The following is a 21,560-nucleotide window of genomic DNA, read 5'->3' as shown; positions in this document are numbered from 1 at the left end:
CCTTACTTATTTTTAGTAAAAATCTAAGTAGGAATTACCTATTTTAATTAAGTCCTTTTTTAATTGGGCCAATTATATACAAGAATTTAACAAGCTAGACACTCTGTGCATTATTAAAATATACTTTTATATCCAAAGACCACTTCTAGGCAGTTTTCAATACACAAAACTGACAAACCTCTGTGCACTCCACTAACTTTGGCTTTGAACACTGCAGTGTTCAACTACAACTCAAATGCAGGTGCTGCAATAACTATCAACCCATATCATTAATTAATATAGATATCAAAATATTAACAGCAATCTTGGCCGACAGATTGCAACAAGTTATGGCTGCATTGGTTAGACCAGACCAGGTGGGATTTATTAAAAATAGACAGGGATAATCTAAGGTTAGTCGTTGATCTACTAACTTTAAACTCTGAAAGAACTGACCAGGCGGCCATCATTTCCTTGGATGCAGAAAAGGCTTCTGACAAAATTCACTGGAAATTTATGTTTACCACATTCACTAATTTTGGTTTTCCTATAGAATTTTTGAAATGGGTTAAAATTTTATACTCGGTTCCAAGAGCGAGAATAATGACTAATCGTTTATTTTTGGCTTTTTTTTATTACTTGGGCGGGGCACCAGACAAGGTTGTCCACTTTCCCCACTGATATTCAACTTAAGTTTGGAACCCCTGGTGTGTGCTATTAGACAAAATAGTAGTATTCATGGATTTGTCCATTTTAGCTTAGAATTCAAAATTAGCCTGTATGCTGATGATCTTTTGTTGTTTATCTTGAAACTCCACTCCTAAGTTCCAGCTTTGATGAAATTGACTAATACTTTCATGAATTGTCTGGCTATTCCATTAATTGGTCAAAGTTGGAAATAATGCCAATTGGAGATTGGCTAATACACTAGAGTATACCCTATCAGCAATTTCAACAGTGCCCAAAGTTTATTAGTTATTTGGGAATAATTATCCCTAGAGATATATCTCAAATGATTAGGTTAAATTTAAATAAGTTGATTAACGGTATTTCATGAGATATAGATAGATGGGCATCTTTAAAGCTGAGTTTATGGGGTAAGGTTAATACACTTAAGATGAATACTATACCTTGAATTATGTATGCAGTATTACATGTAGGATCCCCATACTTAATACCTGGCAAATATTTCCAAAAACTCAATGCTTTGTTTCATAAATTGGGGGGGGGGGGGTCCTTTCCACCAAGAATATCTTTGAAAAGGATGCAACTTCCAATTAATGAAGGTGGGTTCAGTTTTCCAGATCTTGCTACATACCATCGGGCTTATTTGCTGACCTGTACTAAATTTTGGTTTTTTCCACTCAGATTTGATTTTCCACCTTGGTCCGTATTGGAATCTTCTTGTATGGAGCCTCTCTTTAAATGGATGGCATTAGGTTCTTGGCATATTAAGGCAGAAAGTGCTCCTCTCACAATCTTGGCAGTTAGAGATGTGTGGTGCATAATGTCACATCAATTACAGTTTGACCCATTCTCCCATGCCAAATTGACTTAATGGGAAAACCCAGATTTAAGAATGGGAAAGAAAATGTTTTTGTGGCAGACCTGGGTAGATAAAATTATCTTTACCCTGGATCAATTATAGGGTGTTGATGATGAATTTTTGCTGTTTTCAACTTTCTGAGATAAATTTTATTTGCCTGCTACAGTGGAATGGCAGTATTTGCAGCTGAAATGTTTGTTAGTATCTAGATTCGGTCCTGCTGCTTTTAATGCTTCGGCGTCTCCTTCGCTATTGGAAACACTCACTGACGCTGACCAGACATATCAACCCACAATTCAGGTTTACAAATATTTATTATCAATGAATAAATGATACATGTGTCCTACAGCAGGAATGGAACAGGGAATTAGAATTCCTATTTTGTCTAATCAATGGACTGCCGTTTTGGTGTCTGTATCAAATAACTCTATGGATCTTCAGTTACGCCTTATTCAGCAAAAACTTTTGTTTCGGGTCTATTGGACGCCACAATGTCTCTTTAGTAAAGGCTTGTCAAACTCGGCTAATTGTTGGAGGTGTAATGCAGTTAATGCTTCTCTTATTCATATGTTTTGGAAATGCTCAATAGTTGCCTCCTTTTGGGAGGAAGTTATTATACAGATAACTTTTGTATTGGAAAGCTCTTACTGATGTAAATGTTCTCTTAAATTACTTATCTGCTTTTTGGAATGTAACACATGGTCAGTGTAAATGGATCCTTCACAGCCTTTTGGTCACTAAAAGACTGACACTACAATACCGGAAAGATAAAAACTTCCACCTATAATGGAACGGATTGAAGACTTAACAATGCTGGCAACATTTGAAAGAGTGGTAACTTGCGTAACTTGCAAATTGACTTATATTTGGATATTTGGTCTGCTTTTACCAAAGTTTATGTGTAACCTATTCTTTCTCTCTTTTTTTCTCCCTAGAATATGGTAATATTTGTAATATTTGAAACATAGAACATGTTATATTTTTAGTTTTTTTGGTTTTGTAATTTTTTGTTTTGTTAAAACTCACAATAAAAAATGACTTTAAAAAATGCAGGTGCTGCAAAACCTTGTTTCATTACCTTATTTCACTTCTTGCGATGGAGCCATCATTTTGCATGGGACCTTTAATGTTAAGCACAAAGAAATGGAAACATGTTTAACGTTTGTGTACCCTCCTACAGCACTTTAAGCAATAACGATGACCTTACCTATTTGTTAAAACGTGTCATTCACATTTTCATTATTGCAAGTCAGACCTCCCTGCCCAGCCCCTGCCCACCCACACACATAATGCACACAACCACAGCATGTATGGAGTCTAAACGTTCATTTTCAAAACTTAAAAATTCTAGAAAGTGTCTTAACAGACACCAAATGTTCGGAAATCTAGAAGAATTGCCTACATTTCCACATAAACCTGAATTAAAATTGTTATTTAAATGGAGAGCATATCATTAAAGGGCAAACATTTCAGTAACACATCAGCTGTATACATCCCAATAACTGCAACATTATTGTCTGCAGTTTGTATCTTTTAAAAATCTAAACCTATATAGATTTATGTGGAAGTAAGTCTCTCTAGGTGGGAACCAGACCTGCCTATCCATGAATGGAAAGTCTCCTTCCATTTGCAGAGAGACTTGGGCCCTAGCCGAAGCTTCCTCTGGAGGAAGGGGGTAGGTTAGGGATTTTCACCAATTTCTCCTTCCCCCTGCAGCCCCCAGTGCCACCTCCAACACTGTTCCAGAATGTCCCCAACTCCATCCCTTCCTCCAGCGTGAATAAAACTCTGCTGAGTGCAAATCTGGGTACAACTCCTCTTCAGTGGAACTTAACTGTGAAAATGTATAGAACTGTAACCTAAGGTGTTCAAAGTAGGCCTGTAGACTTTCTCAGGGCCCAATTCTTTCTGCATGAAAAGGCAAGTGTCACTGCTCCTGAGAGCAACAAGAGGCCAACAACATTATTCAGGATGTTAAGGTGATTTGCAGTGGGGCTACAGAAGTGATGTGACAGCTATGTTAACAGAGTCATACCTAGGCAGTGTAAATATGTATGCATTATAAATATATATGTAGTGTAGACACAGTATTAATATATGGAAAGCACCTAAAATTAAGGAAGAATTATTGTTGCAGAAGATGGTAATGGTCTATGAAAAACTGGTTCTCAAAGTGGGAATAACTGAACAACTGGTGACTCAGGACAGGGCATTTTTTGCTATGATACCTCAGTTCTGGAATATGTTCCCCAGGGAGGTTCACCTGCTGCCAACTATTAACTTTTTAGTATCAAGTGAAGACCCTTTTATTTGCCTGGGTTTTTTTTAGGATTTCACTGATTGTTTTATCTGGCTTTAAAAAGTTCTTCTGCTGCTGCCTACTGCCTTACTGCACAATTTTTAAGATGGACGTAACATTGTTTTTTTTAAAAAATGTAGGAATGAGTTTGGGAGGTTGTATACCTGAAAAGTGACATATGAATGCTTAAAACAGATAAATATTGATAGTGTTGAAGTAAAATGTAGAGCAGGTAAAAGTTATGATTTTATGATTCCAAGAAAGATTTTTAAAAATCAATGTATTTTAAGAAAGCAGTTTCTAATCAACTCTGGAAACTGCTAGAAAAGGTCCAATGGGAAGCAAAACTAGAAAGGGACAAGGAATCCAGCTGGCGTTTTATTAGAAACATTACCAGAGACACAAAGTAAGAAGATACCATTTTAAAAGGTTATCCTAAAAAGGAGAACGAACTGGTCCAGCCAAGGTATGTGTGATGATGTAATATCCAAATAGGAAGCTGACAAAAATTAAGGTTGGTAAGGTCCTGCACCGGGATAAGAACAACCAAAAACAATACCCACAGGAATATCTAGCAAGCGGCAGTGTGTGTGTGTGTGTGTGGGGGGGGGGGAGTAAACACCATAACAGCTTCTCTTAAGTTTCAGGAGGTATTTGGCTCACCCTGTTATCCATTATAACCACTTTGCTGAAATACCGTACTAAGTTCTGGTAAACACATCAAGACAAAAATGGTAAAGGCAGAGATAATATAAAGACCACAATGGGTTAAAAGCCTGGAGTATATGGCAATGAGGAGAGACCAGGGATCAGTTCCTGAAGATTTCTATGCCACCCTTCAGTAAAACCCCCTATGGTGGCATACAATAAACTCATAAAAACAATAAATGTATAAAAGGCACAAGAGAATACAAGACTTTCTACTCAGGTATGAATATGTCAGAACAAAATACATAAACACTATGTTAAATGTGAACTCTGTGCATGTTTTATCATCATGGCAATCAGGCCCAAGCGCATTTTGAGGAGGAATAGGATAATAATTCACACAGGCACAGTTCATATTTGATACATTGCTGGTGTATTTTGTTTTCAGGTATTTATCCAGTGTATGAAAAGTCTCATCGGAACCAGCCCAAAGGAGGAGAGTTGCTATGTTTTACAGTGTAAGATGGCTCAGCTTTCCTTCCAGCAAACCTTAAAGTGACAGTCTCAAATTGCAATCACAGGTGTATGTTGGACATTTAAAACAGCCTTCTGCTGGCATTGGAGCAGGGCGCCTAGGGTTGCAGTGGATTCTACCTCATATGAAGCCCACCACATCAGGTTAGACATGTATTAGACTGGGTCTGTTTAGATATATTCAAACCATGATAGAGGAAGTTGACAGCATGTTCTTTTGAGGTCACTTCTACTAATATGTCCAAGAATATTCATCACTGGAAATGAGAGTCCACTGATACTAAACTTTGTCAAAGTAAAAGCCTTATTCCTGGGAATGGACTGATTTGATGATCCAAGAGTTTCCCTCCAGTTCTATTTTTCAATGTTAAAGAAATTAACAAGCAAGTCCACAAAAACATTAGCCCACAGAAAGTTCTGTTAGCCCCACCTGCCCAATCATCGCTATATTGGCCACACTGCAGAAGGATGGCCCAGAAGATGAAAAAAGTAACACATTTTTTAAAACCTCTCTGCTTTTTCACCCAGAGGAGATGCTTAGTGCCACAGGAAGCTAGCTATTTACAAGCCTGATGAAGGCCAAGGAAAGCAAGTCAGGGAAAACAGCCCTAGGGCTAAATTTGAATTCATGTTCTCCTCATAGTGTACATTTGTTTCAGTCCTTATTAGCTTTGTGAGAGAGGAGCTCATTGATATATACAATCAGTTATATAATGCAGCCACAGAATGAAAACACAGTAGGTAAATATTACTCACTTCTTGAGGTATCATCATTCGACCGATGCTCATGATCTACTTGCATGCCATCTAAACAGACGGACAATTCTCCAGTCACATCAGCTGGTTCTTTGTCACCACTAAGCACCATGTTCACAACTACTTCTTCAACTATTGAGAACACAGAAGAAAGATCACTTTTCTTAATTGCTTAGTATTTTTATTCTAATGAGTTGATAAGTTACAATTAATTGGAAAGATTTTAAGATACAACTCAGTCTCACTGGTAATATTTAGTTAATTCAGCGATCTTCGCACATGCTGATCTGCAAAAACCCTTTTACTAAATAGGTGTGATTTCCTTATTAAAAATAGAATTCTAGAGATCTAGTTCCCAGTTTTATACCGAAGACCACATTCAGCCCACGCAATCAAAGACTGAGATTCATATTCAACAGTTGCACTCAGGAAAACTCATCTAGAAGCATGGACTTGCTTTTGTGGGTTTAAGGTTTGGAACAGTCACTATAGTTAGGATCAAATTTTTAGCAAGCCTTCCCCAACCTGGTATCCTCATGATGTTTTACACTACAACTGTCATCATCCTTGACCACTGGCCATAATGGCTGGGGCTGATGGGCCTTGTGGTCCAAAACACCTGGTTGAGGTTGGCATAGAATATTTCATCATTGTTCTCATTTCTCTTCGTATCAACCCTGGGCTGTGTCACTGTTCTTTCAATAGTCTGCAAAAGAACGTTGTCCATGAATACATTCAACAGCAACTGAAAGAGCCATCATAATTGTACATTAATGCATCAAGTCTGAACAAAGCTGGTGTCGTGTAGTGGTTAGAATGCTGGATTGGGACTGGGGAGACCTAAGTTCAAGTCCCAACTCAGCCATGGAACTCAGTGGGTAACTTTGGGCCAGTCATTGACTCTCAGCCTAACATACCTTACAGGGTTGTTGTGGGGATAACAATAGAGAGGAGGACCACCATGTAAGCTGCCTTGGGCTTCTAGCAATAGGAAAAATGCAAGGTATAAATGTAATAAAGGAAGGAAGACATTGTCTGTGGCTACCTCGTAACTGTGGAACCTCTTTCCTCAAGAGTTCCATAAAATTCAGCGCCTAAACACCTTACAACGATGCTGCAAGGTGTTTCTGCCTGGGCTACTATTCAAGCAGCTTTCCCCAAACTAGTGCCTCCTGGATGCTACAACTCCTATCAGCCCCAGCTACCATGGCCAATAGTCAGGAATGGAGGGAGTTATAGTCCAAAACACCAGGCTGGGAAGGCAGAGTTGGAATTTCTATGTCGCTTCCACCCTCCCCCTCAATCTTAAATAAAGCTTCTACTCAAGCCACTCGAGTAGCACTGCCAATTTTGCCTGAATTCTTTGCAAACCCCTTCCTTATTTCTTTTCATCTTTTTCACACAAACATATGTCTCAAGACCCATTACAAACACCCCTGCACATTACTGAGCTTTTCAAAAGTGTTAAAAATTAATTAGAATGACACTGCATAAAGTATTGTTGATATCTGAGACTTGGCTAACAGCTTTCTTCTAGACACCTTGCAACAGGGGAAGAGCACCACAGTTTGGTGCTGTATACAGCTTGCACAGCAGTCAGTTTCACTTTATAGAACTAAAATTATAGAATTATTCATCCACCACCCCACAAAAATGCCTAGGTTTGCACAATCTAGAGGAAGAGGGGAGACCTTGAAATGTGGAAGCCCTATCTACTAACAGAGAAAAATACTCTTGTGTCTTGTTCTACTCTTGAACTTTACAAAATGTACACATTTTAGAGCTCTCCAAGCAGCCTTGGAACACAGGAAAATGGAAACAGACAACATAGGAGTTTTTTGTAACATGGAGTAAAAAGACTATTGTATGATTAAGTGTATGCGTGTGTAAAGCAATATGGGTGGAATGCAAATCTGACTACAAGAATTTTCCAATAATGTCAAAGAACATCTTATAAGCCACTTGATTTTTTACCCGCATACTTGTTATGCAAATGTCACAGAACGGATGAAAATTAAACATCTGAAAGAATTTGTTCAGCAGGTATGGGGCATAATGGGAGCACTAAAGATACTTTTGCAGGGCTCTTGAACGTGTTCCAACGGTAAGAATTTATTTTTAATAATTGGAAAAGAAATATGTGGCAGCTATCTAGAACAAAATTATGTAGAACACCACATTTACATTTTCAAACTTCATAGTTCCTAATGCTTTGGAAGATTTTAATTATTTTTTAGCATGGAGACTGTGTGGCATGATTACGGCTTTGTAGCCATCTTCTTTGCAGAAGACTGGGGAGCTGGGTAAAGAAGAAACTCCTAAAAGGAGCTGTAAAAGGAGAGATAAATAGCTCATGCAGAATGTCACTGAACTTACTTCACAAGTCTCCTTTGCTGAACCTTCAGAAGATGTAAAGCATACACAGAGTTGTATCCAGTGGTGCCCGTCTACCAACAGAATGGACACCGTTTGTGGAATGGATTCTCTCTCCACCCTTCAGTTCCCCATGCACCCCCAAATCTGCCCTGGAGCAGATTTGCAGGGGGTGGGGTACAAGGAGAAGGAGAGGAAGGTAAAATCTTATTGCATGAGTAAAAATCTGCTCATGCAACATTGGATGTAGCCTATAAAACATACTATTTCATATTATCTTTTTATAATTAACATCCAAGCCTCTGGACTTCAAGGAATAATGTTAACATTATTAGTTAACAGATAACACTTCCATGACCACTTTAAAATTCATACTTCCTATCTCACTCTGGAAATTGACAAATGACACAAGAAGTGAATACTATCCACTACGCATGAACTAATGGTTACCACTTTCATATGCGTTGTATGAACATTTCATTGCGTTGCACATATTTTCCATCATCCCTTAAATGTGACAGTTTAAAGGCACTACATGTGATGCTAAACAGAACTTGTAGTTCCATAAATATTTTAAAAATGTAAATAGCATTTTAAGATTAGGACGGGGGCTTAACCCCATCATTCCCTGCAACAATCCCAAAGACAATCTTCCCACCTGAAGCTGCTATTTGGATCATGACAGAAGCTTTTATTGGCACCAATGGGAGCTTCCCTCCTGATACAAATAGAAGTTTTGGGAGATGAGGATTTTCAATGGGATTGTAGCAGGGACAGAATGAGCTAACCCTCCCTGCCTAGACTTGATTGGGCCCTGCATTAAAAAAAAATTCACTGAACCACATGTGAAGCATTTAGCATTGCTTGTAGTTTGGCCATAAATCTACATATAAATCTTTCTATGCAAGAAGTAGCGCTAAGTCACCACAAGTTGTAAGCAAAACCTTACTGAGGAGCACTGGTGGAGAAAAGCTGCCTGCTTTTTGCCATGCAGTCTTTCAAAGCTGTTAGATCCTCAATTTGATTACATTGCTCTGTCTTGACTACAAAATACCTACTGCACAAATGGAATGCATCACATTATAAACAGTCACACTATAAGATATTAAAATAAAATGATGTAAAGGGTATATTCAAAGAAAAGAGACAGTTATATTGTTGAATTCTCAAAACTTTTTTTTTTTTTTAAACAGAAGTTGCTTTTAAAGGGGATTGCATATGCAGAAATGCTGATAATGCAAATTTAATTTTAGGATATTTGCTATGACATACTTACGTTTTGAATTGTTTGCTTCTAGTGTCTCAGCGATATCTAGAGTGGCACTTCCTAGTAGAACATCAGACTTCAATGTCTGGTGACTCCATACACGAAAATGTAGTTTGCTCTTAGGACTGACAATTCTAAAGAAAGAGAATTGTGTAATGTAAACTTTGGAAGCAATATTTTTAGAAATACCTCTGATTTCATGTACAAGGTTATAAATTTGATATGCCCTGCAATTATATATATTTGTATGTCTAATATTCAGAAATAAAATAACACAAATAGCCTGTAACAACCCTATTTCACCCCCCCCCCCCCATAATTGTTACTTTACAGCTCTGGAGGTTTGAGTTGTTTTAAGTTTGAAAACATAAAACTGAAATATGTTTTCCATACATAGAAACAATTCTTTATCACTTCTAAAAACTGCTATTTTTCTTAATCTTTTAAGGGTGCAATCCTATGCAAGTTTAGACAGAAAAAGATCCTACAATCTCCAGGATGCCGCAGCTAGCATGACTGGCTGAAGGGATACTGGGAGCTGTAGGAGTTTTTCTGTCTAAACATGCACAGGATTGTACCCTAAGATTGCTTACATACATAATTATTCATATTTAGTATTTACACTCCCAACTGCAGATCAAGCATCTTGATACAGGAAATAACAAACAGGTGTAGGAAAACTCCATGGGAGATCCTATTACTGCTTGGAATATAGTATTTGTTAAAAAATAGTGAGCTTTCATGACACACTAATTCTGCACAGTCAGTATGAGTAAGTCAGGTTTATTTTCTTCAGAAATAACCTTGTGCACAATCAAAACTGATTATAAAAAGGTATTTCATAATTTACAATAAATTCCACAGGGAGATTTCACACAACTGGTTATGAAGGCTTAGAAGCAGACTTAGGCAGTCTTCTAAGAACAGTATGCACCTCCTTTTACCATCTTCCCAACTTGTAGTGAAAAAATATCATCTCTCCCAAGAACTAGGACATCTATATGGATACTTTTGTTCACCTCCCTCATGCCCTAAAATCTGGGCTGAGATACAAAGAACTATTAAGTTGCTTCCCTATGTACACTGTGGTTTTCTGGGTTCTCCTCCTTACAATAACTGACATACCCCCTCCAAAAGCCATTCACGTGGATCAGGGGGCTCTCTGGTGTAGTGCAAGGAGCTGCAAATGGAAGCAAAAATCCCAGCCCGTGTGCCCTGGCTTATACAGCTACAGTTCTGCCTCTGTACAAAATCAAAACTGCAATGTGTAAAACATTTTGACCATAATTATGTAAACTGGGCAAATGTGTTTTAATCAGTCTGACCATTTTAAGAATCTGAGTTCCCTAATGACAGAGCTTGGGAATGGCTCTGACCAGAATTCTATACCCCCATGAACATAGATGGCCCCTTAAAAAACATGTTTTCCAGAGTCAATATCCATCTCATAGCTATATAACACTAGCAGATTGAGTTTTTATTGTTCTTTAGAATGGAAGAACAAAGCAGAGAACATTTCCAAACCTACACTGTAAGATGCTGTTTCCATTTTGGACTATTAGTATTGTTGCACTTTTCTGTCTTCTTTGACTGTCCATCATTCACCGAGACTTCTACATAAGGGCTGGGGCCAAACCATTTATTTTTGTTTTCTTTCAACTTTGCAGAAATAACTATTGGAAATAAAGAGTATGAAGAAACGTTTTATTTGCTTCAGTAATGTCTGAAGTCATCAATATTACTTAGCATCGTACAATGTGGAAACCATGCCAAACTGTGGTTCTTGAACGCTGATAGAAAGACACCATGATACAAAGTCCTTTTATTCAGATATGATATTTACACTGGACCAAACATTTTCCCTTCCATTCAACTCATTTAAACAGAAAAAGATGAAACATTACCAAGTCACCACTACACCAAACAATCTGATTAATCAAAATATACATATATGAAATTGATACACATTTAGATCATGTTGCAACATCTCATTCTGGAAATCTAAATAAATGTTTTAAGCACCTATTTTTCTACAGTACTATTCTGCAGAGATTGGCAGAACAGCTTCCAAAATCTCATTCATTTGGATAGGCTAAATCTTGACTGCAGTATCTGAAGAGTAAATCTGTCCAAGCAAAACTAAAAAATTGAACTTGGTCATGCAAATACTGCAATACCCCAAACCCACAGTTACCACCCCAATTTTAATTCATGTATTTAGCTCCTACAGGAGGTGTGGGCCCTCCAGATATTTTGGCCTACAACTCCCATCATTCCTCACCATTGGCTATACTGGCTAGGGCTGATGGGAGTTGAGTCCAAAACATCTGGAGGGTCATAAGGTGCTCACCCCTGCCCTATAGTATATCTACAGGATGCCTACCTTTTGCAATACTTTCACATATTACACTTCTTAAGGATGAAGATGCACCATATTCTTAGTTTTGTGCTTCCATGCACATTTCCTTTTGTTGTACCATCCCATCCACACTTTATTCTCTTTCACAGCAATATTGGTTACACACATGGCATTTCAAAAAGTGGTGGCAGTGGCAGCAGCAGAATTAGACCAATAAATAAAAGTTGCATGCCACCATTCTGCTTTGATGGTATTAATATCACGACACAAAATTTAGCACCCCCAAAAGTGTCGTCTCTCACTTCAGTTACAAAAGTGAAAGAGAAAATTAGTTTTTGACATCTATGTCTATTTTAGAACACTGATGTGTTTTCAGTTTGTGATTTAAGGCACAAATAAAATGAGTCTGATTCTAGAAGATCAACATTTAGCAACAGAACTGTTTTCTCTTTAGAAATGTTTATTACTCGGCTGGGGCAATTTTACCACTTAGCCAGGCAAACCGTTGTTCACACAAGGAAGTGGCTTCTCTCTGTTCTTCTGTTCACATCTATCCAGCACTCTCCTGCCAAATTTATTCACAATTCTTGTCTCTTGACTATGTGACTCTCCACCCCAATCCCTCTACTTGCTTCCTGTCTGCTCCAGGATCACCACAAGCTTCTTGCCCTTACCTTCAAAACTTTCCATGGGCTTCGCTCCTTTATCTTTCTACTCTTATATCCTGCACGTTCCTTCCTGTAACATTCACTCATCTAGCTCCACCACCTCAGCCCTCCAAATCTCTTGTATTCCCTGAAATAACTCCACCTGTCCTCTTATGCCTGGAATTCTCTATGTGACCACTCCCCTTACGCCCTTTAAATCCCTTCTCAAAACTCACCCTTTCCATGAAGACTTTGGAACCACCCTCTAATCCCTACTGAAACTAAGTCAAAACCATGTGATTGAAACAACTGCATATTGGTCCCCCGTTTACCCCACCTCCATTTTCCTCCCTATCTTCTGTTGCTTCCTTGCCTCTATTTGTAGACTTCAAGCCTCTTGATGTAGGGACCTGTGAAACATGTTCTTTGTAAAGTGTCATGTATATAGATGGCACTATATAAACAAATAACTATACTGCAACTCTGCTCTAATTCTTTCACTGGTACTGTTTGTGCATGTGTGGAAGTGGCTACAGGGTGGCAGCTGTTTCACTACATGGCCTGTCACTTGTACTGAACAGTGGAGAGGCCCAATGCAACATGCCATCTGTTACCTGGAGATAAATTATATATTGCTTATACATAAGGGAAGCTTACCTAGGTAGCCTCCTGGACCAGTTTGATTGCCTCTTGACAGATAGCACATGTTGACCCGGTTCGCATGATCACTGCAGCTCATGGCTTATTTAAGCCATGGCTGATTGTAGTGCATGCTGGGTGGCTTTCGAATATTCAAGCCCCAAGTCCAGCTTGTCACGCCATCTGAAGCTGGTGGGGATGGGCTGTGCAAGGATTAAACAATCCTCACATAACTCTAAAACAAGCCTTGGGTTATGTGAGGGTTGTGTAATCCTCATACAACCCACACTCGCTGGGTTCAGACGACACGACAAGCAGCGGGCACAACTTGAATATTCAAAATGGCCACTTCCTGCACCGCAGCCCACTGTGGCTTAAATGAGCTGCGGTGGTTTATGTGATTGTGCAAACCAGCCCATTGTCTCTGCCCCCATTTCCTATACACATCCCTGGCTTCAACCTGTCCGTACCGTCAGGTTACTGTCAACAGTCACTTTCAATGTCCTTATATTGACTGGCAATACTATTGGCCTACATAGGACTGTACCTCAATTTTCATTAGATCTGCCAGCCTCTGGATACACATTCATAGCAAGCATTAGCCTAGCTAAGTCATTGGACTAAGCTATCCTTGAAGAGAGTCAGAGTTGTATCTTGACATAGAAGGGCCCCAAGACCTTTATTTGTTCTAAAGTAATACTGATGTATGTCACAACAAGGCTAAAGCCTAACTCAACTGAAAGGAAGCAGATTATGTGTTATTTATTAACTATCTACAATACAGCTGTGTCTAGTAGAACAGATTTTTAGGAGGAAAGACATGCCTTTCTAAAAAGAAAATCTCCTGTCTTCTACACAACCAAGATAAAAGCCTGTGATGATCACTCACGAATGTTCTGTATCTCCAGTGGAGAGACTGGACTTTTCTTTGTTGCCATAGTACAGACAGGCCAAAAGAAAGTTTACTTCAGCAGTGACTGATTGGTATATACAAATGTCTTTATATCTACTGCCCTTATGAGTTTTAAGCTTGCTCTGCATCCCTCCCCTGAAAAGGGTATAAATCCACAATAAATCCAAAAAAAAGCAGACAGTGTGTACCCTTTTCCCAAAAGGTACATTGGAACATAGGAAGCTGCCTTATATTGAGTTAGACCATTGGTCCATCTAGCCCAGTATTTTGTCATTGACTGGCAGCAAGGCTTCAGGCAGAGGTTTTTCCAACCCTACATGGAGATGGTGGGGATTGAACCTGGGACCTTCTGCATGCAAAGCTCTGAACACAGAGCTATGGCCCCTCCCACCTCCCCAGGCAGACAGCTTCAAAAAATGGGGTATATGTGTACAGATATTACTCACACTGAACTTCCCCATTCAAACTATACTAAGATTACATCCTGTGTTTTCACTGTGAATTCCAACATGATCTGCACGTAAAAATTAAAGGAGTAATAAATGTATTCAATCCAAAAGAAGCCATTTCTGTGGTATGGCTGCCAGAGAACTGATTGCTCGAGTGCCAAATGAAGCAGTCTTTGTTACTGCTAGTGAAGAAAACAAGTACAGGAAGAAGCAACAGATTGTGTAAAACTATTCAACATCTTTGGTTATTTGTCCGCTCTCAAAATCATTCCTGTGAGAAGACATGGAACCAAACTGTTAATTACTACAATTTTTAACTGACAATTAGCTTTCAGACAGAAAGAAATATATTTGAATCATATTATACAAGCAGTCAATGAAGAATTATTCAACAGAAGACTGAAAATAGTAGTACTACTCTTCATGGAAAACTCTTGAACTCCATTAAAATGTTAGATCTACTGTCATTTCCAATTCTTATTTGATAAATTCAAACAAGATTTTTCATTAAAAGATCACTAATTTGCAAGCACAAATAGTATGTGGTTGAGCGGGTGGTGGCGATGCAATTGAAGGCACACTTGGAAGAAGCCGATTATCTAGACTCATTTCAGTCAGGCTTCAGGACTGGGCACGGGACAGAAACGGCCATGGTCACCTTGGTGGATGATATGAGGAGGGCTCTGGATAGGGGTGAATGCTCCTTCCTTGTTCTCCTCGACCTCTCAGCGGCTTTTGATACAGTTGACCACGGTATCCTCCTGGACTGCCTGCAGGGGTTGGGCATTGGAGACACCGTATTGTGGTGGTTCCGGTCCTTCCTCTCCGGCAGGTACCAGAGGGTAGCACTGGGAGAGGAGGTTTCAGACCCATGGCCGCTCACTTGTGGGGTGCCACAGGGTTCCATCCTCTCCCCAATGCTATTTAACATCTATGTGAAGCCGTTGGGGGCTATCATCAGGAGGTTTGGGGTGCAGTGTCATCAATATGTGGATACGCAGCTCTACCTCTCATTCAAATCTTCACCAAGGTTGGGCGTAGAATCTCTGTCCAAATGTCTGGAGATGGTGAGTGGCTGGATGGGGAGGAATAAGCTGAAGCTGAACCCTGATAAGACTGAGGTACTTTTGGTGGGAGACAAGAGGAGGCTGGGGGATGTTGACCTGGAGTTGAATGGGGTACGGCTACCCTTGAAAGACCAGGTCTGCAGCCTGGGGGTCATTTTGGACTCCCAGCTGTCCATGGAGGCTCAGGTGTCAGCTGTGAGCCGGACAGCACTGTATCAACTCCATCTGATACGGCGGCTGCGCCCCTTCCTTCCCGACCATCTCCTCCCATCGGTAGTACATGCCCTGGTCTCCTCTCGTTTAGACTACTGTAATGCGCTCTACATGGGGTTACCTTTGAAGACAGTTCAGAAGCTGCAGCTGGTACAGAACGTGGCAGCTCGCCTGATTAAAGGCAGCCGCCGGCGAGATCACATCACTCCAGTGCTGAAGGAGTTGCACTGGTTACCAGTTGTTTTCCGGGCCAAATTCAAGGTGTTGGTTTTGACCTTTAAAACCCTATATGGTTCCGGCCCAGCCTATCTTAAGGAGCGCCTCCAGCAACACCAGACAGGCCGCTTAACAAGATCAGCCTCGGATGACCTTCTCTCTGTCCCTTCATCCAGGACAGCTAGACTGGTGGGGACGAGGGAGAGGGTCTTTTCTGCGGTGGCCCCCACTCTGTGGAACTCCCTCCCTAGGGAACTCCGCCATGCCCTTTCTTTAATGAGCTTCCGCCATGCATTAAAAACATGGTTGTTCAGGCAGCCATTTGGGATGGGTTAGGGTATTTTAGAAAATGTTTTTACTGTAGAATGTTATTGTTTTAAACTGTTTTATTATATACTTTGTACATCGCCCAGAGTGGCTGGGTGACCAGCCAGATGGGCAATAAATAAATAAATAAATAAATAAGTCTTAAACCTAATATAAGCAGAGGTACAACGGGATAGGAAAAAACCTTCAAAATTCTAAAGCAATATCACACAGTTTAAACAAATATATTCTAAAAAATATGAGCATAGCAAGAGTTTCTCACTCTAGTAAGAATCCAGTTCTGAAAGATCTATAGCCTCTCGTTCCAAACTCTTGAAAAAAAGTTCTTAATCTTTCTGTATCTGAGCCCAGCACAAAAATAGGGAAATATACACACACATAGCCCCAGGTCTTCACATCTAGTCATATAGATACAAGTGCAGTTCTCTATATTATGGCCATACGCTAGCATTTGTTTGCTACAATGCACTAGTTGTAACTTAAGTTCATTCCATGCAGGACACGGAATAATGGGCTAATGTTACAGGAAGCCAGATTCCAGCTGAACATCAGGAAAACCTTCCTGACTTTTAGAGCAATACAACAATGGAACCAATTACCTAGAGAGGTAGTGGGCTCTCCCACACTGGAGGCATTCAAGATGAGGCTGGACAGCCATCTGTCAAGGATGGTCTGACCTGGATTCCTGCATTGAGCATCCAGTTGGACTCGATGGCCTTGTAGGCTCCTTCCAACCCTACTATTCTATGATTCTGTGACCCAGGTTTTTTAAAAGCCTGTAAAAACCTGCTTGCAATACATTGAAGCCTATAGTGGAACTAACCAGGATGACAGACCAATAGTACCATCTAAAACAGCAAAGTCAGAATTCTTTAAAGGCTGGCCAGTACAAAACTCCATCAACATCTCTAAATACATGAAAAGAAGGAAAAATGTGAACACAGTGATGATTCTCCTATTCCAGTGGGCACACAGGAGTAATAGCTTATGGGCAGATCTCATGCTTTGCATTCAGAAAGTTCCAAGTTCATTCCCTTGAACTCCAGTCAAAAGAGATATTTGATAGCAGGTCTGAGAAAGACTTCTTCCTGACAACTTGGAGGGATGTTGCCAATTACAGCTAGGTGGAGTATGATGTTCCTGCCTTCTCCTAGTGAGAATTCCCCCTCTCCTAGTGAGAATTCCCATTCTCTAAGGCCTTTCTCACACCCAGCAGGAACCACCTTGTTTCATACACACTGGGTTTCGCTGCCACCAGGACCTTTAAGGCTTAGGTCCAACACTTAACTCAGTTCTCTACCTGTGAGGACATACAGACTTTACTTATAATCTTGTACTGTCCCCTTTATAAAAGGTAAAGGTGTCCCCAACCAGTCGTGTCTGACTCTAGGGTGCGGTGCTCATCCCCGTTTCTAAGCCGAAGAGCCAGCGCTGTCCGAAGACGCTTCCGTGGTCATGTGGCCGGCATGACTGAACACCGAGGTGCACGGAACGCTGTTACCTTTCCCGCCGAAGCGGTGCCTATTTATCTACTTGCAATTTCTTGCTTTCGAACTGCTAGGTTGGCAGGAGCTGGGACTGAAGACGGGAGCTCACTCCGTCACGCAGCACTCGGGTCTCGAACTGCTGACCTGCCAACCTTCCAGTCTGCAGTTCAGCGTCTTAACCACTAAGCCACCGCGGTCCCCTTTATACCTTCCCTTTAAGTACCCAAGAGCAGAATGCATAGGATTTATAAACAAAAAAAGCTTTATTGTTTACAGTAAGAAGTTGTTGAATAATGAACAGGTAACTCTTAATGGCTTTATCAATATATGTTTTCTCATAAACCATTCTCTAGACCACACTCTCAAACAATCACTCACAAATCCCCAGACTTCTCTCTCTGTCTCTCAGTTCTCAGTCCTAAAGTCCTGCCTCTCACAAATCCTAACTCTGATCTAAACCATCCCTCAAACCTATATCATCACTATCTCTGATCTTATCCCTCACTATCTGCCTCTCACAGCAAAGCAGTTTATATAGCACACATATTTCACCCCCCTTCACTCACTCAGCCAATCATCACACATATGCAAATCCACCATTCTTCCAGTCACTCATCTCTCTCACCATAGACATATTCACCATAAAACACAAGAGATATAACAGGAATACATAATCATAAACATCGGCTTATATACAGATGTGTAATGTCACATGGCACAATGGCTTGAGTCAAGATAAGGTATGTTCCCTGTCCTTTATGACAGGGTTTGGTGGACATTAGATGTTCCCATAAAGATGTGGGAAAAGGTCACAAACAATGGGTATGTGCAATTCCATCAGTGGTCACAAAGAGGAACAGGAATACAATCAACCCACAGGCCTGTTTTAGACACTTACCAGTGATCTGAAGCTGTGACTTCATAGTTAATCCATTGGCAGACTCTGATCTTGACCCATTACCAGCCATACCACAGGAAGGTACATGAACCTGAACAAACAAGAATTTCACTCTTGAGATTAAGAGAACATAAGAGAACCTGACAGACATATTAGGTGGGCAAACTTGCGCCATTAAGGGATATTGCAGCTCACACATCTTGAGAAAGCAACTTACAACTACTATGACATTTACAATGGGCAAATATGTTACTAGGAAAATGCCTGTCATTATGATAGGCTGGGAAGGGTTTCATGATTTGCAAGGAGCCCTGGAGGAGCCACAATATGTAGCTCTCCTCCCTTACCACCCCTGCACCCCCCAACACAGGCCCCCATCAGCAGAGTTCCAGGCAACCAGTGCCAAGGGAAGACAGCTTTGTTCTCATCTTGCGTACAAATATGCCCATGTGCTTTTACCGATAGCAATGAATCACAGACATTCATTTATTTGGGAAAAATTAAAGGTAAGAAAATTACAAAGTAGAGTAGGTATTACTATCTAGCTCAACAAAAACAATCACCTCACTTCTTTCTGATGGACTTTGGAAACTGATTCTTAACACTGGAAGGAATGCAGGCAGGTTTCCCTTCTACGGCCTCAGCCACATCCAATATCAACCTCCAGTGTGAATTAGCCCCTTCGCCCAACCTCACTCTTCTCCCACTATCCCATTTTCCAGGGTTTTTTTTTATGTGCTTTTAAAAATTAAATACAATCATTGTATTTAATTTTAAATCAAATCAAATAAATAAACTCTGGCCCTTAGTCTTCTTGAATTAGACCTATCTATAAAATATGTATTACAGCACTTGCACATTCCACAGTGAGAGTAGATTTAATAAAAATAGAACTGATTAAATAGTGCAAATTGAAGCTGGAAAACTATTCCTAAATGTAGCTGTGAAACAGAAGTTATTCACACTGGGATTAAAAAAAAACCCCACATGATAGAACTACTTCAAAATACACAAACAAATTTATATCCAACAGCTTTCACAGATAATGTTCTAAAACATCACATGTGGCGGGATCCTCCCCCAACCCCCATACATTCTGCAGATTTGGGGAGTGGGGGTGGCCCTGCAACTGTAAAAGGCTCAAAGCCTCTATTAAGAAGGAAAATGTGGCAGCTCCATGTCTGTAAGTCTCCACATAGATACAAAAGCAATGAAGAAAAAAATTGCACTGCAGATCACAGCGGCTTTCTGTTTTTGTTAATACAATTCGTAAATTACATAATTCAGGCAGCTGCCACACCTAGCGGGGAAAGAGAGATAGCGACACATCATTAAAACAAAGAAGTCTGAAAGTTTCTTGGTCATAGAGCATACTTCCCATAGTTACAGATTTTCAGGAAGAAGAAAACCGCCACTGACATCACCCAGGCAAATATTTGAATAATTGATTCTTCTCTTGGCCCTTGTGATTCCTTTCTGCCGCCTTCCTTCTTCCTGCAACCAATTCTTAATTTATACTTCCCCTTGCAATCTTTTTGGTGGGAAGGGGGTGAGAACTCTTCATTGTGAAAAGATTCTCTGAGACTAATCCTCCTGCTTGATACCTCCTTTCTTAGACTATGCATGCAGTTCCCCAGTTACAGCACAGAGAAGTATAATTAAACAGGAGACTAAGAGGAACTAGCATTCTTTGCTAGGTTGCTGACTGGCTGCATCGCGAGTTAGCATTACAAGAATGAGCCTAGCCTCTACCTGGGCTCACACGGTAACTGCTCAATCACCTCTGAAGACAGAGAAACAAGTAGAAATTGTTTTCAAGTAGTCAAAATTAATATTAGGCTGATTTTTGCACAACCATTACTTATTATAATGCAAACAAGCCTCAATAAACCTCGGTCTTGCACACTCCGCCCTACTTCTCCAGTGCAGTTGAAATTGGAAGCTTTTGATTAGCTACAGCTTGTCATTTTGTTTGAATGTGACATACTGTGGTTAAGCTTAACTATGTTTTTTTTAAACACGCCAACTTCAAACCATGAGTGATGAAACTAGGGATGTCGCGGACACCCGACTGGGTCCAGGAGTCCATTGCCCCCCCGCCCGCAACCTCCAGGCCATGCCCACCGAGCCCCTGCCCTCGCCCGCTCACGTCTTCCTGAACTCACTACAGCTCATCTGGCGAGTGCCCACCATTTTGCTGCCTTTTTTTTTTTTAACAGAAAAAAGGGAGTTTTAAAAAAATGTGCCTATTTAAATATGCGCAGTTCAGGGCTGGGAAAGCTTAATATGCACAATATTAGAGGCATCAGAGAGACACACGTGAGGCTCAGAGGCACTCTTAGGAAATGAAGAAGGCAGGTGGCTGTAGGCTGCTTTCCTCTGCAGTGCGCCCAGCTGCCAAGAAAAAGAAGGGAAAAAGTGACTCCTGTCACTTCTGTATGGTAAGCTGGGGGGGGGAGGGGCAGCTAAAGAGAACAGAGTCAGGTTGGAAAGAGCTGTGTGCTTGTATCTCTAAATGGATGAGTGCTGCATGTGTATGAGAACGAGTGAGTGAAAGGGTTGGGGTGGATTTTGAAGGGATGCGGAAAAAGAGTAAGCGTGGTTTTTCATGTGCTTGCAGCAAGGATGAGAAAGAAGGGATGTGTGTGAATGCATGCATGATGGTGCTTGAATGAATGGATAGATGGGAAGTGTGTGCGTGCGTGCGAGGAAGACAGTATGTGCATGCCTATGGGTGGTGAGCTAGGTTGAGAAAAAGGGTTTCCCTTCTGTGAAATAGGTTTCTGTTGGCACTGAAAACTGTGGGTTCAAAGGAGCTGCTTAGTGTGTAGGGACTCAGACCTCACCTCTGCCTTGTACTCAGCCTGTTGGGAAGGCTACTTGTCATCTGTGACTAGCCAGGCCCCCCAAGGCAGCCATTTTGTGGGGATACCTTGGACAATT

The 21,560-nt window shown here is 40.5% G+C and overlaps 1 protein-coding gene across 11 annotated transcripts in view; it reads right to left on the bottom strand.

Moving 5' to 3' along the window:
• The window catches only part of ITCH (itchy E3 ubiquitin protein ligase), a 66,859-nt gene that overhangs the window by 31,369 nt on the left and 13,930 nt on the right, over positions 1-21,560 (bottom strand). For 9 of the 11 annotated variants that reach the window (XM_084853874.1, XM_084853878.1, XM_084853875.1 and 6 more), the window contains 5 exons: positions 18,618-18,708; positions 10,931-11,075; positions 9,412-9,536; positions 5,763-5,894; positions 2,604-2,646 (listed from right to left, as the gene is read on the bottom strand). In XM_084853874.1, coding sequence (XP_084710000.1) covers positions 2,604-2,646; positions 5,763-5,894; positions 9,412-9,536; positions 10,931-11,075; positions 18,618-18,687 — 515 coding nt within the window. In that variant the 5' untranslated portion in view covers positions 18,688-18,708. Of the gene's footprint in view, positions 1-2,603; positions 2,647-5,762; positions 5,895-6,287; positions 6,400-9,411; positions 9,537-10,930; positions 11,076-18,617; positions 18,709-21,560 lie in introns of those variants that run through there. The other 2 variants (XM_084853880.1, XM_084853877.1) reach the window with 2 other exon arrangements.

This window comes from Heloderma suspectum, chromosome 4 (assembly GCF_057233095.1).
Source record: "Heloderma suspectum isolate Gila_16-S chromosome 4, 16-S_ref, whole genome shotgun sequence".
NCBI classification, from domain to species: domain Eukaryota; kingdom Metazoa; phylum Chordata; class Lepidosauria; order Squamata; family Helodermatidae; genus Heloderma; species Heloderma suspectum.
This window is presented reverse-complemented; position numbering and strand designations above follow the sequence as displayed.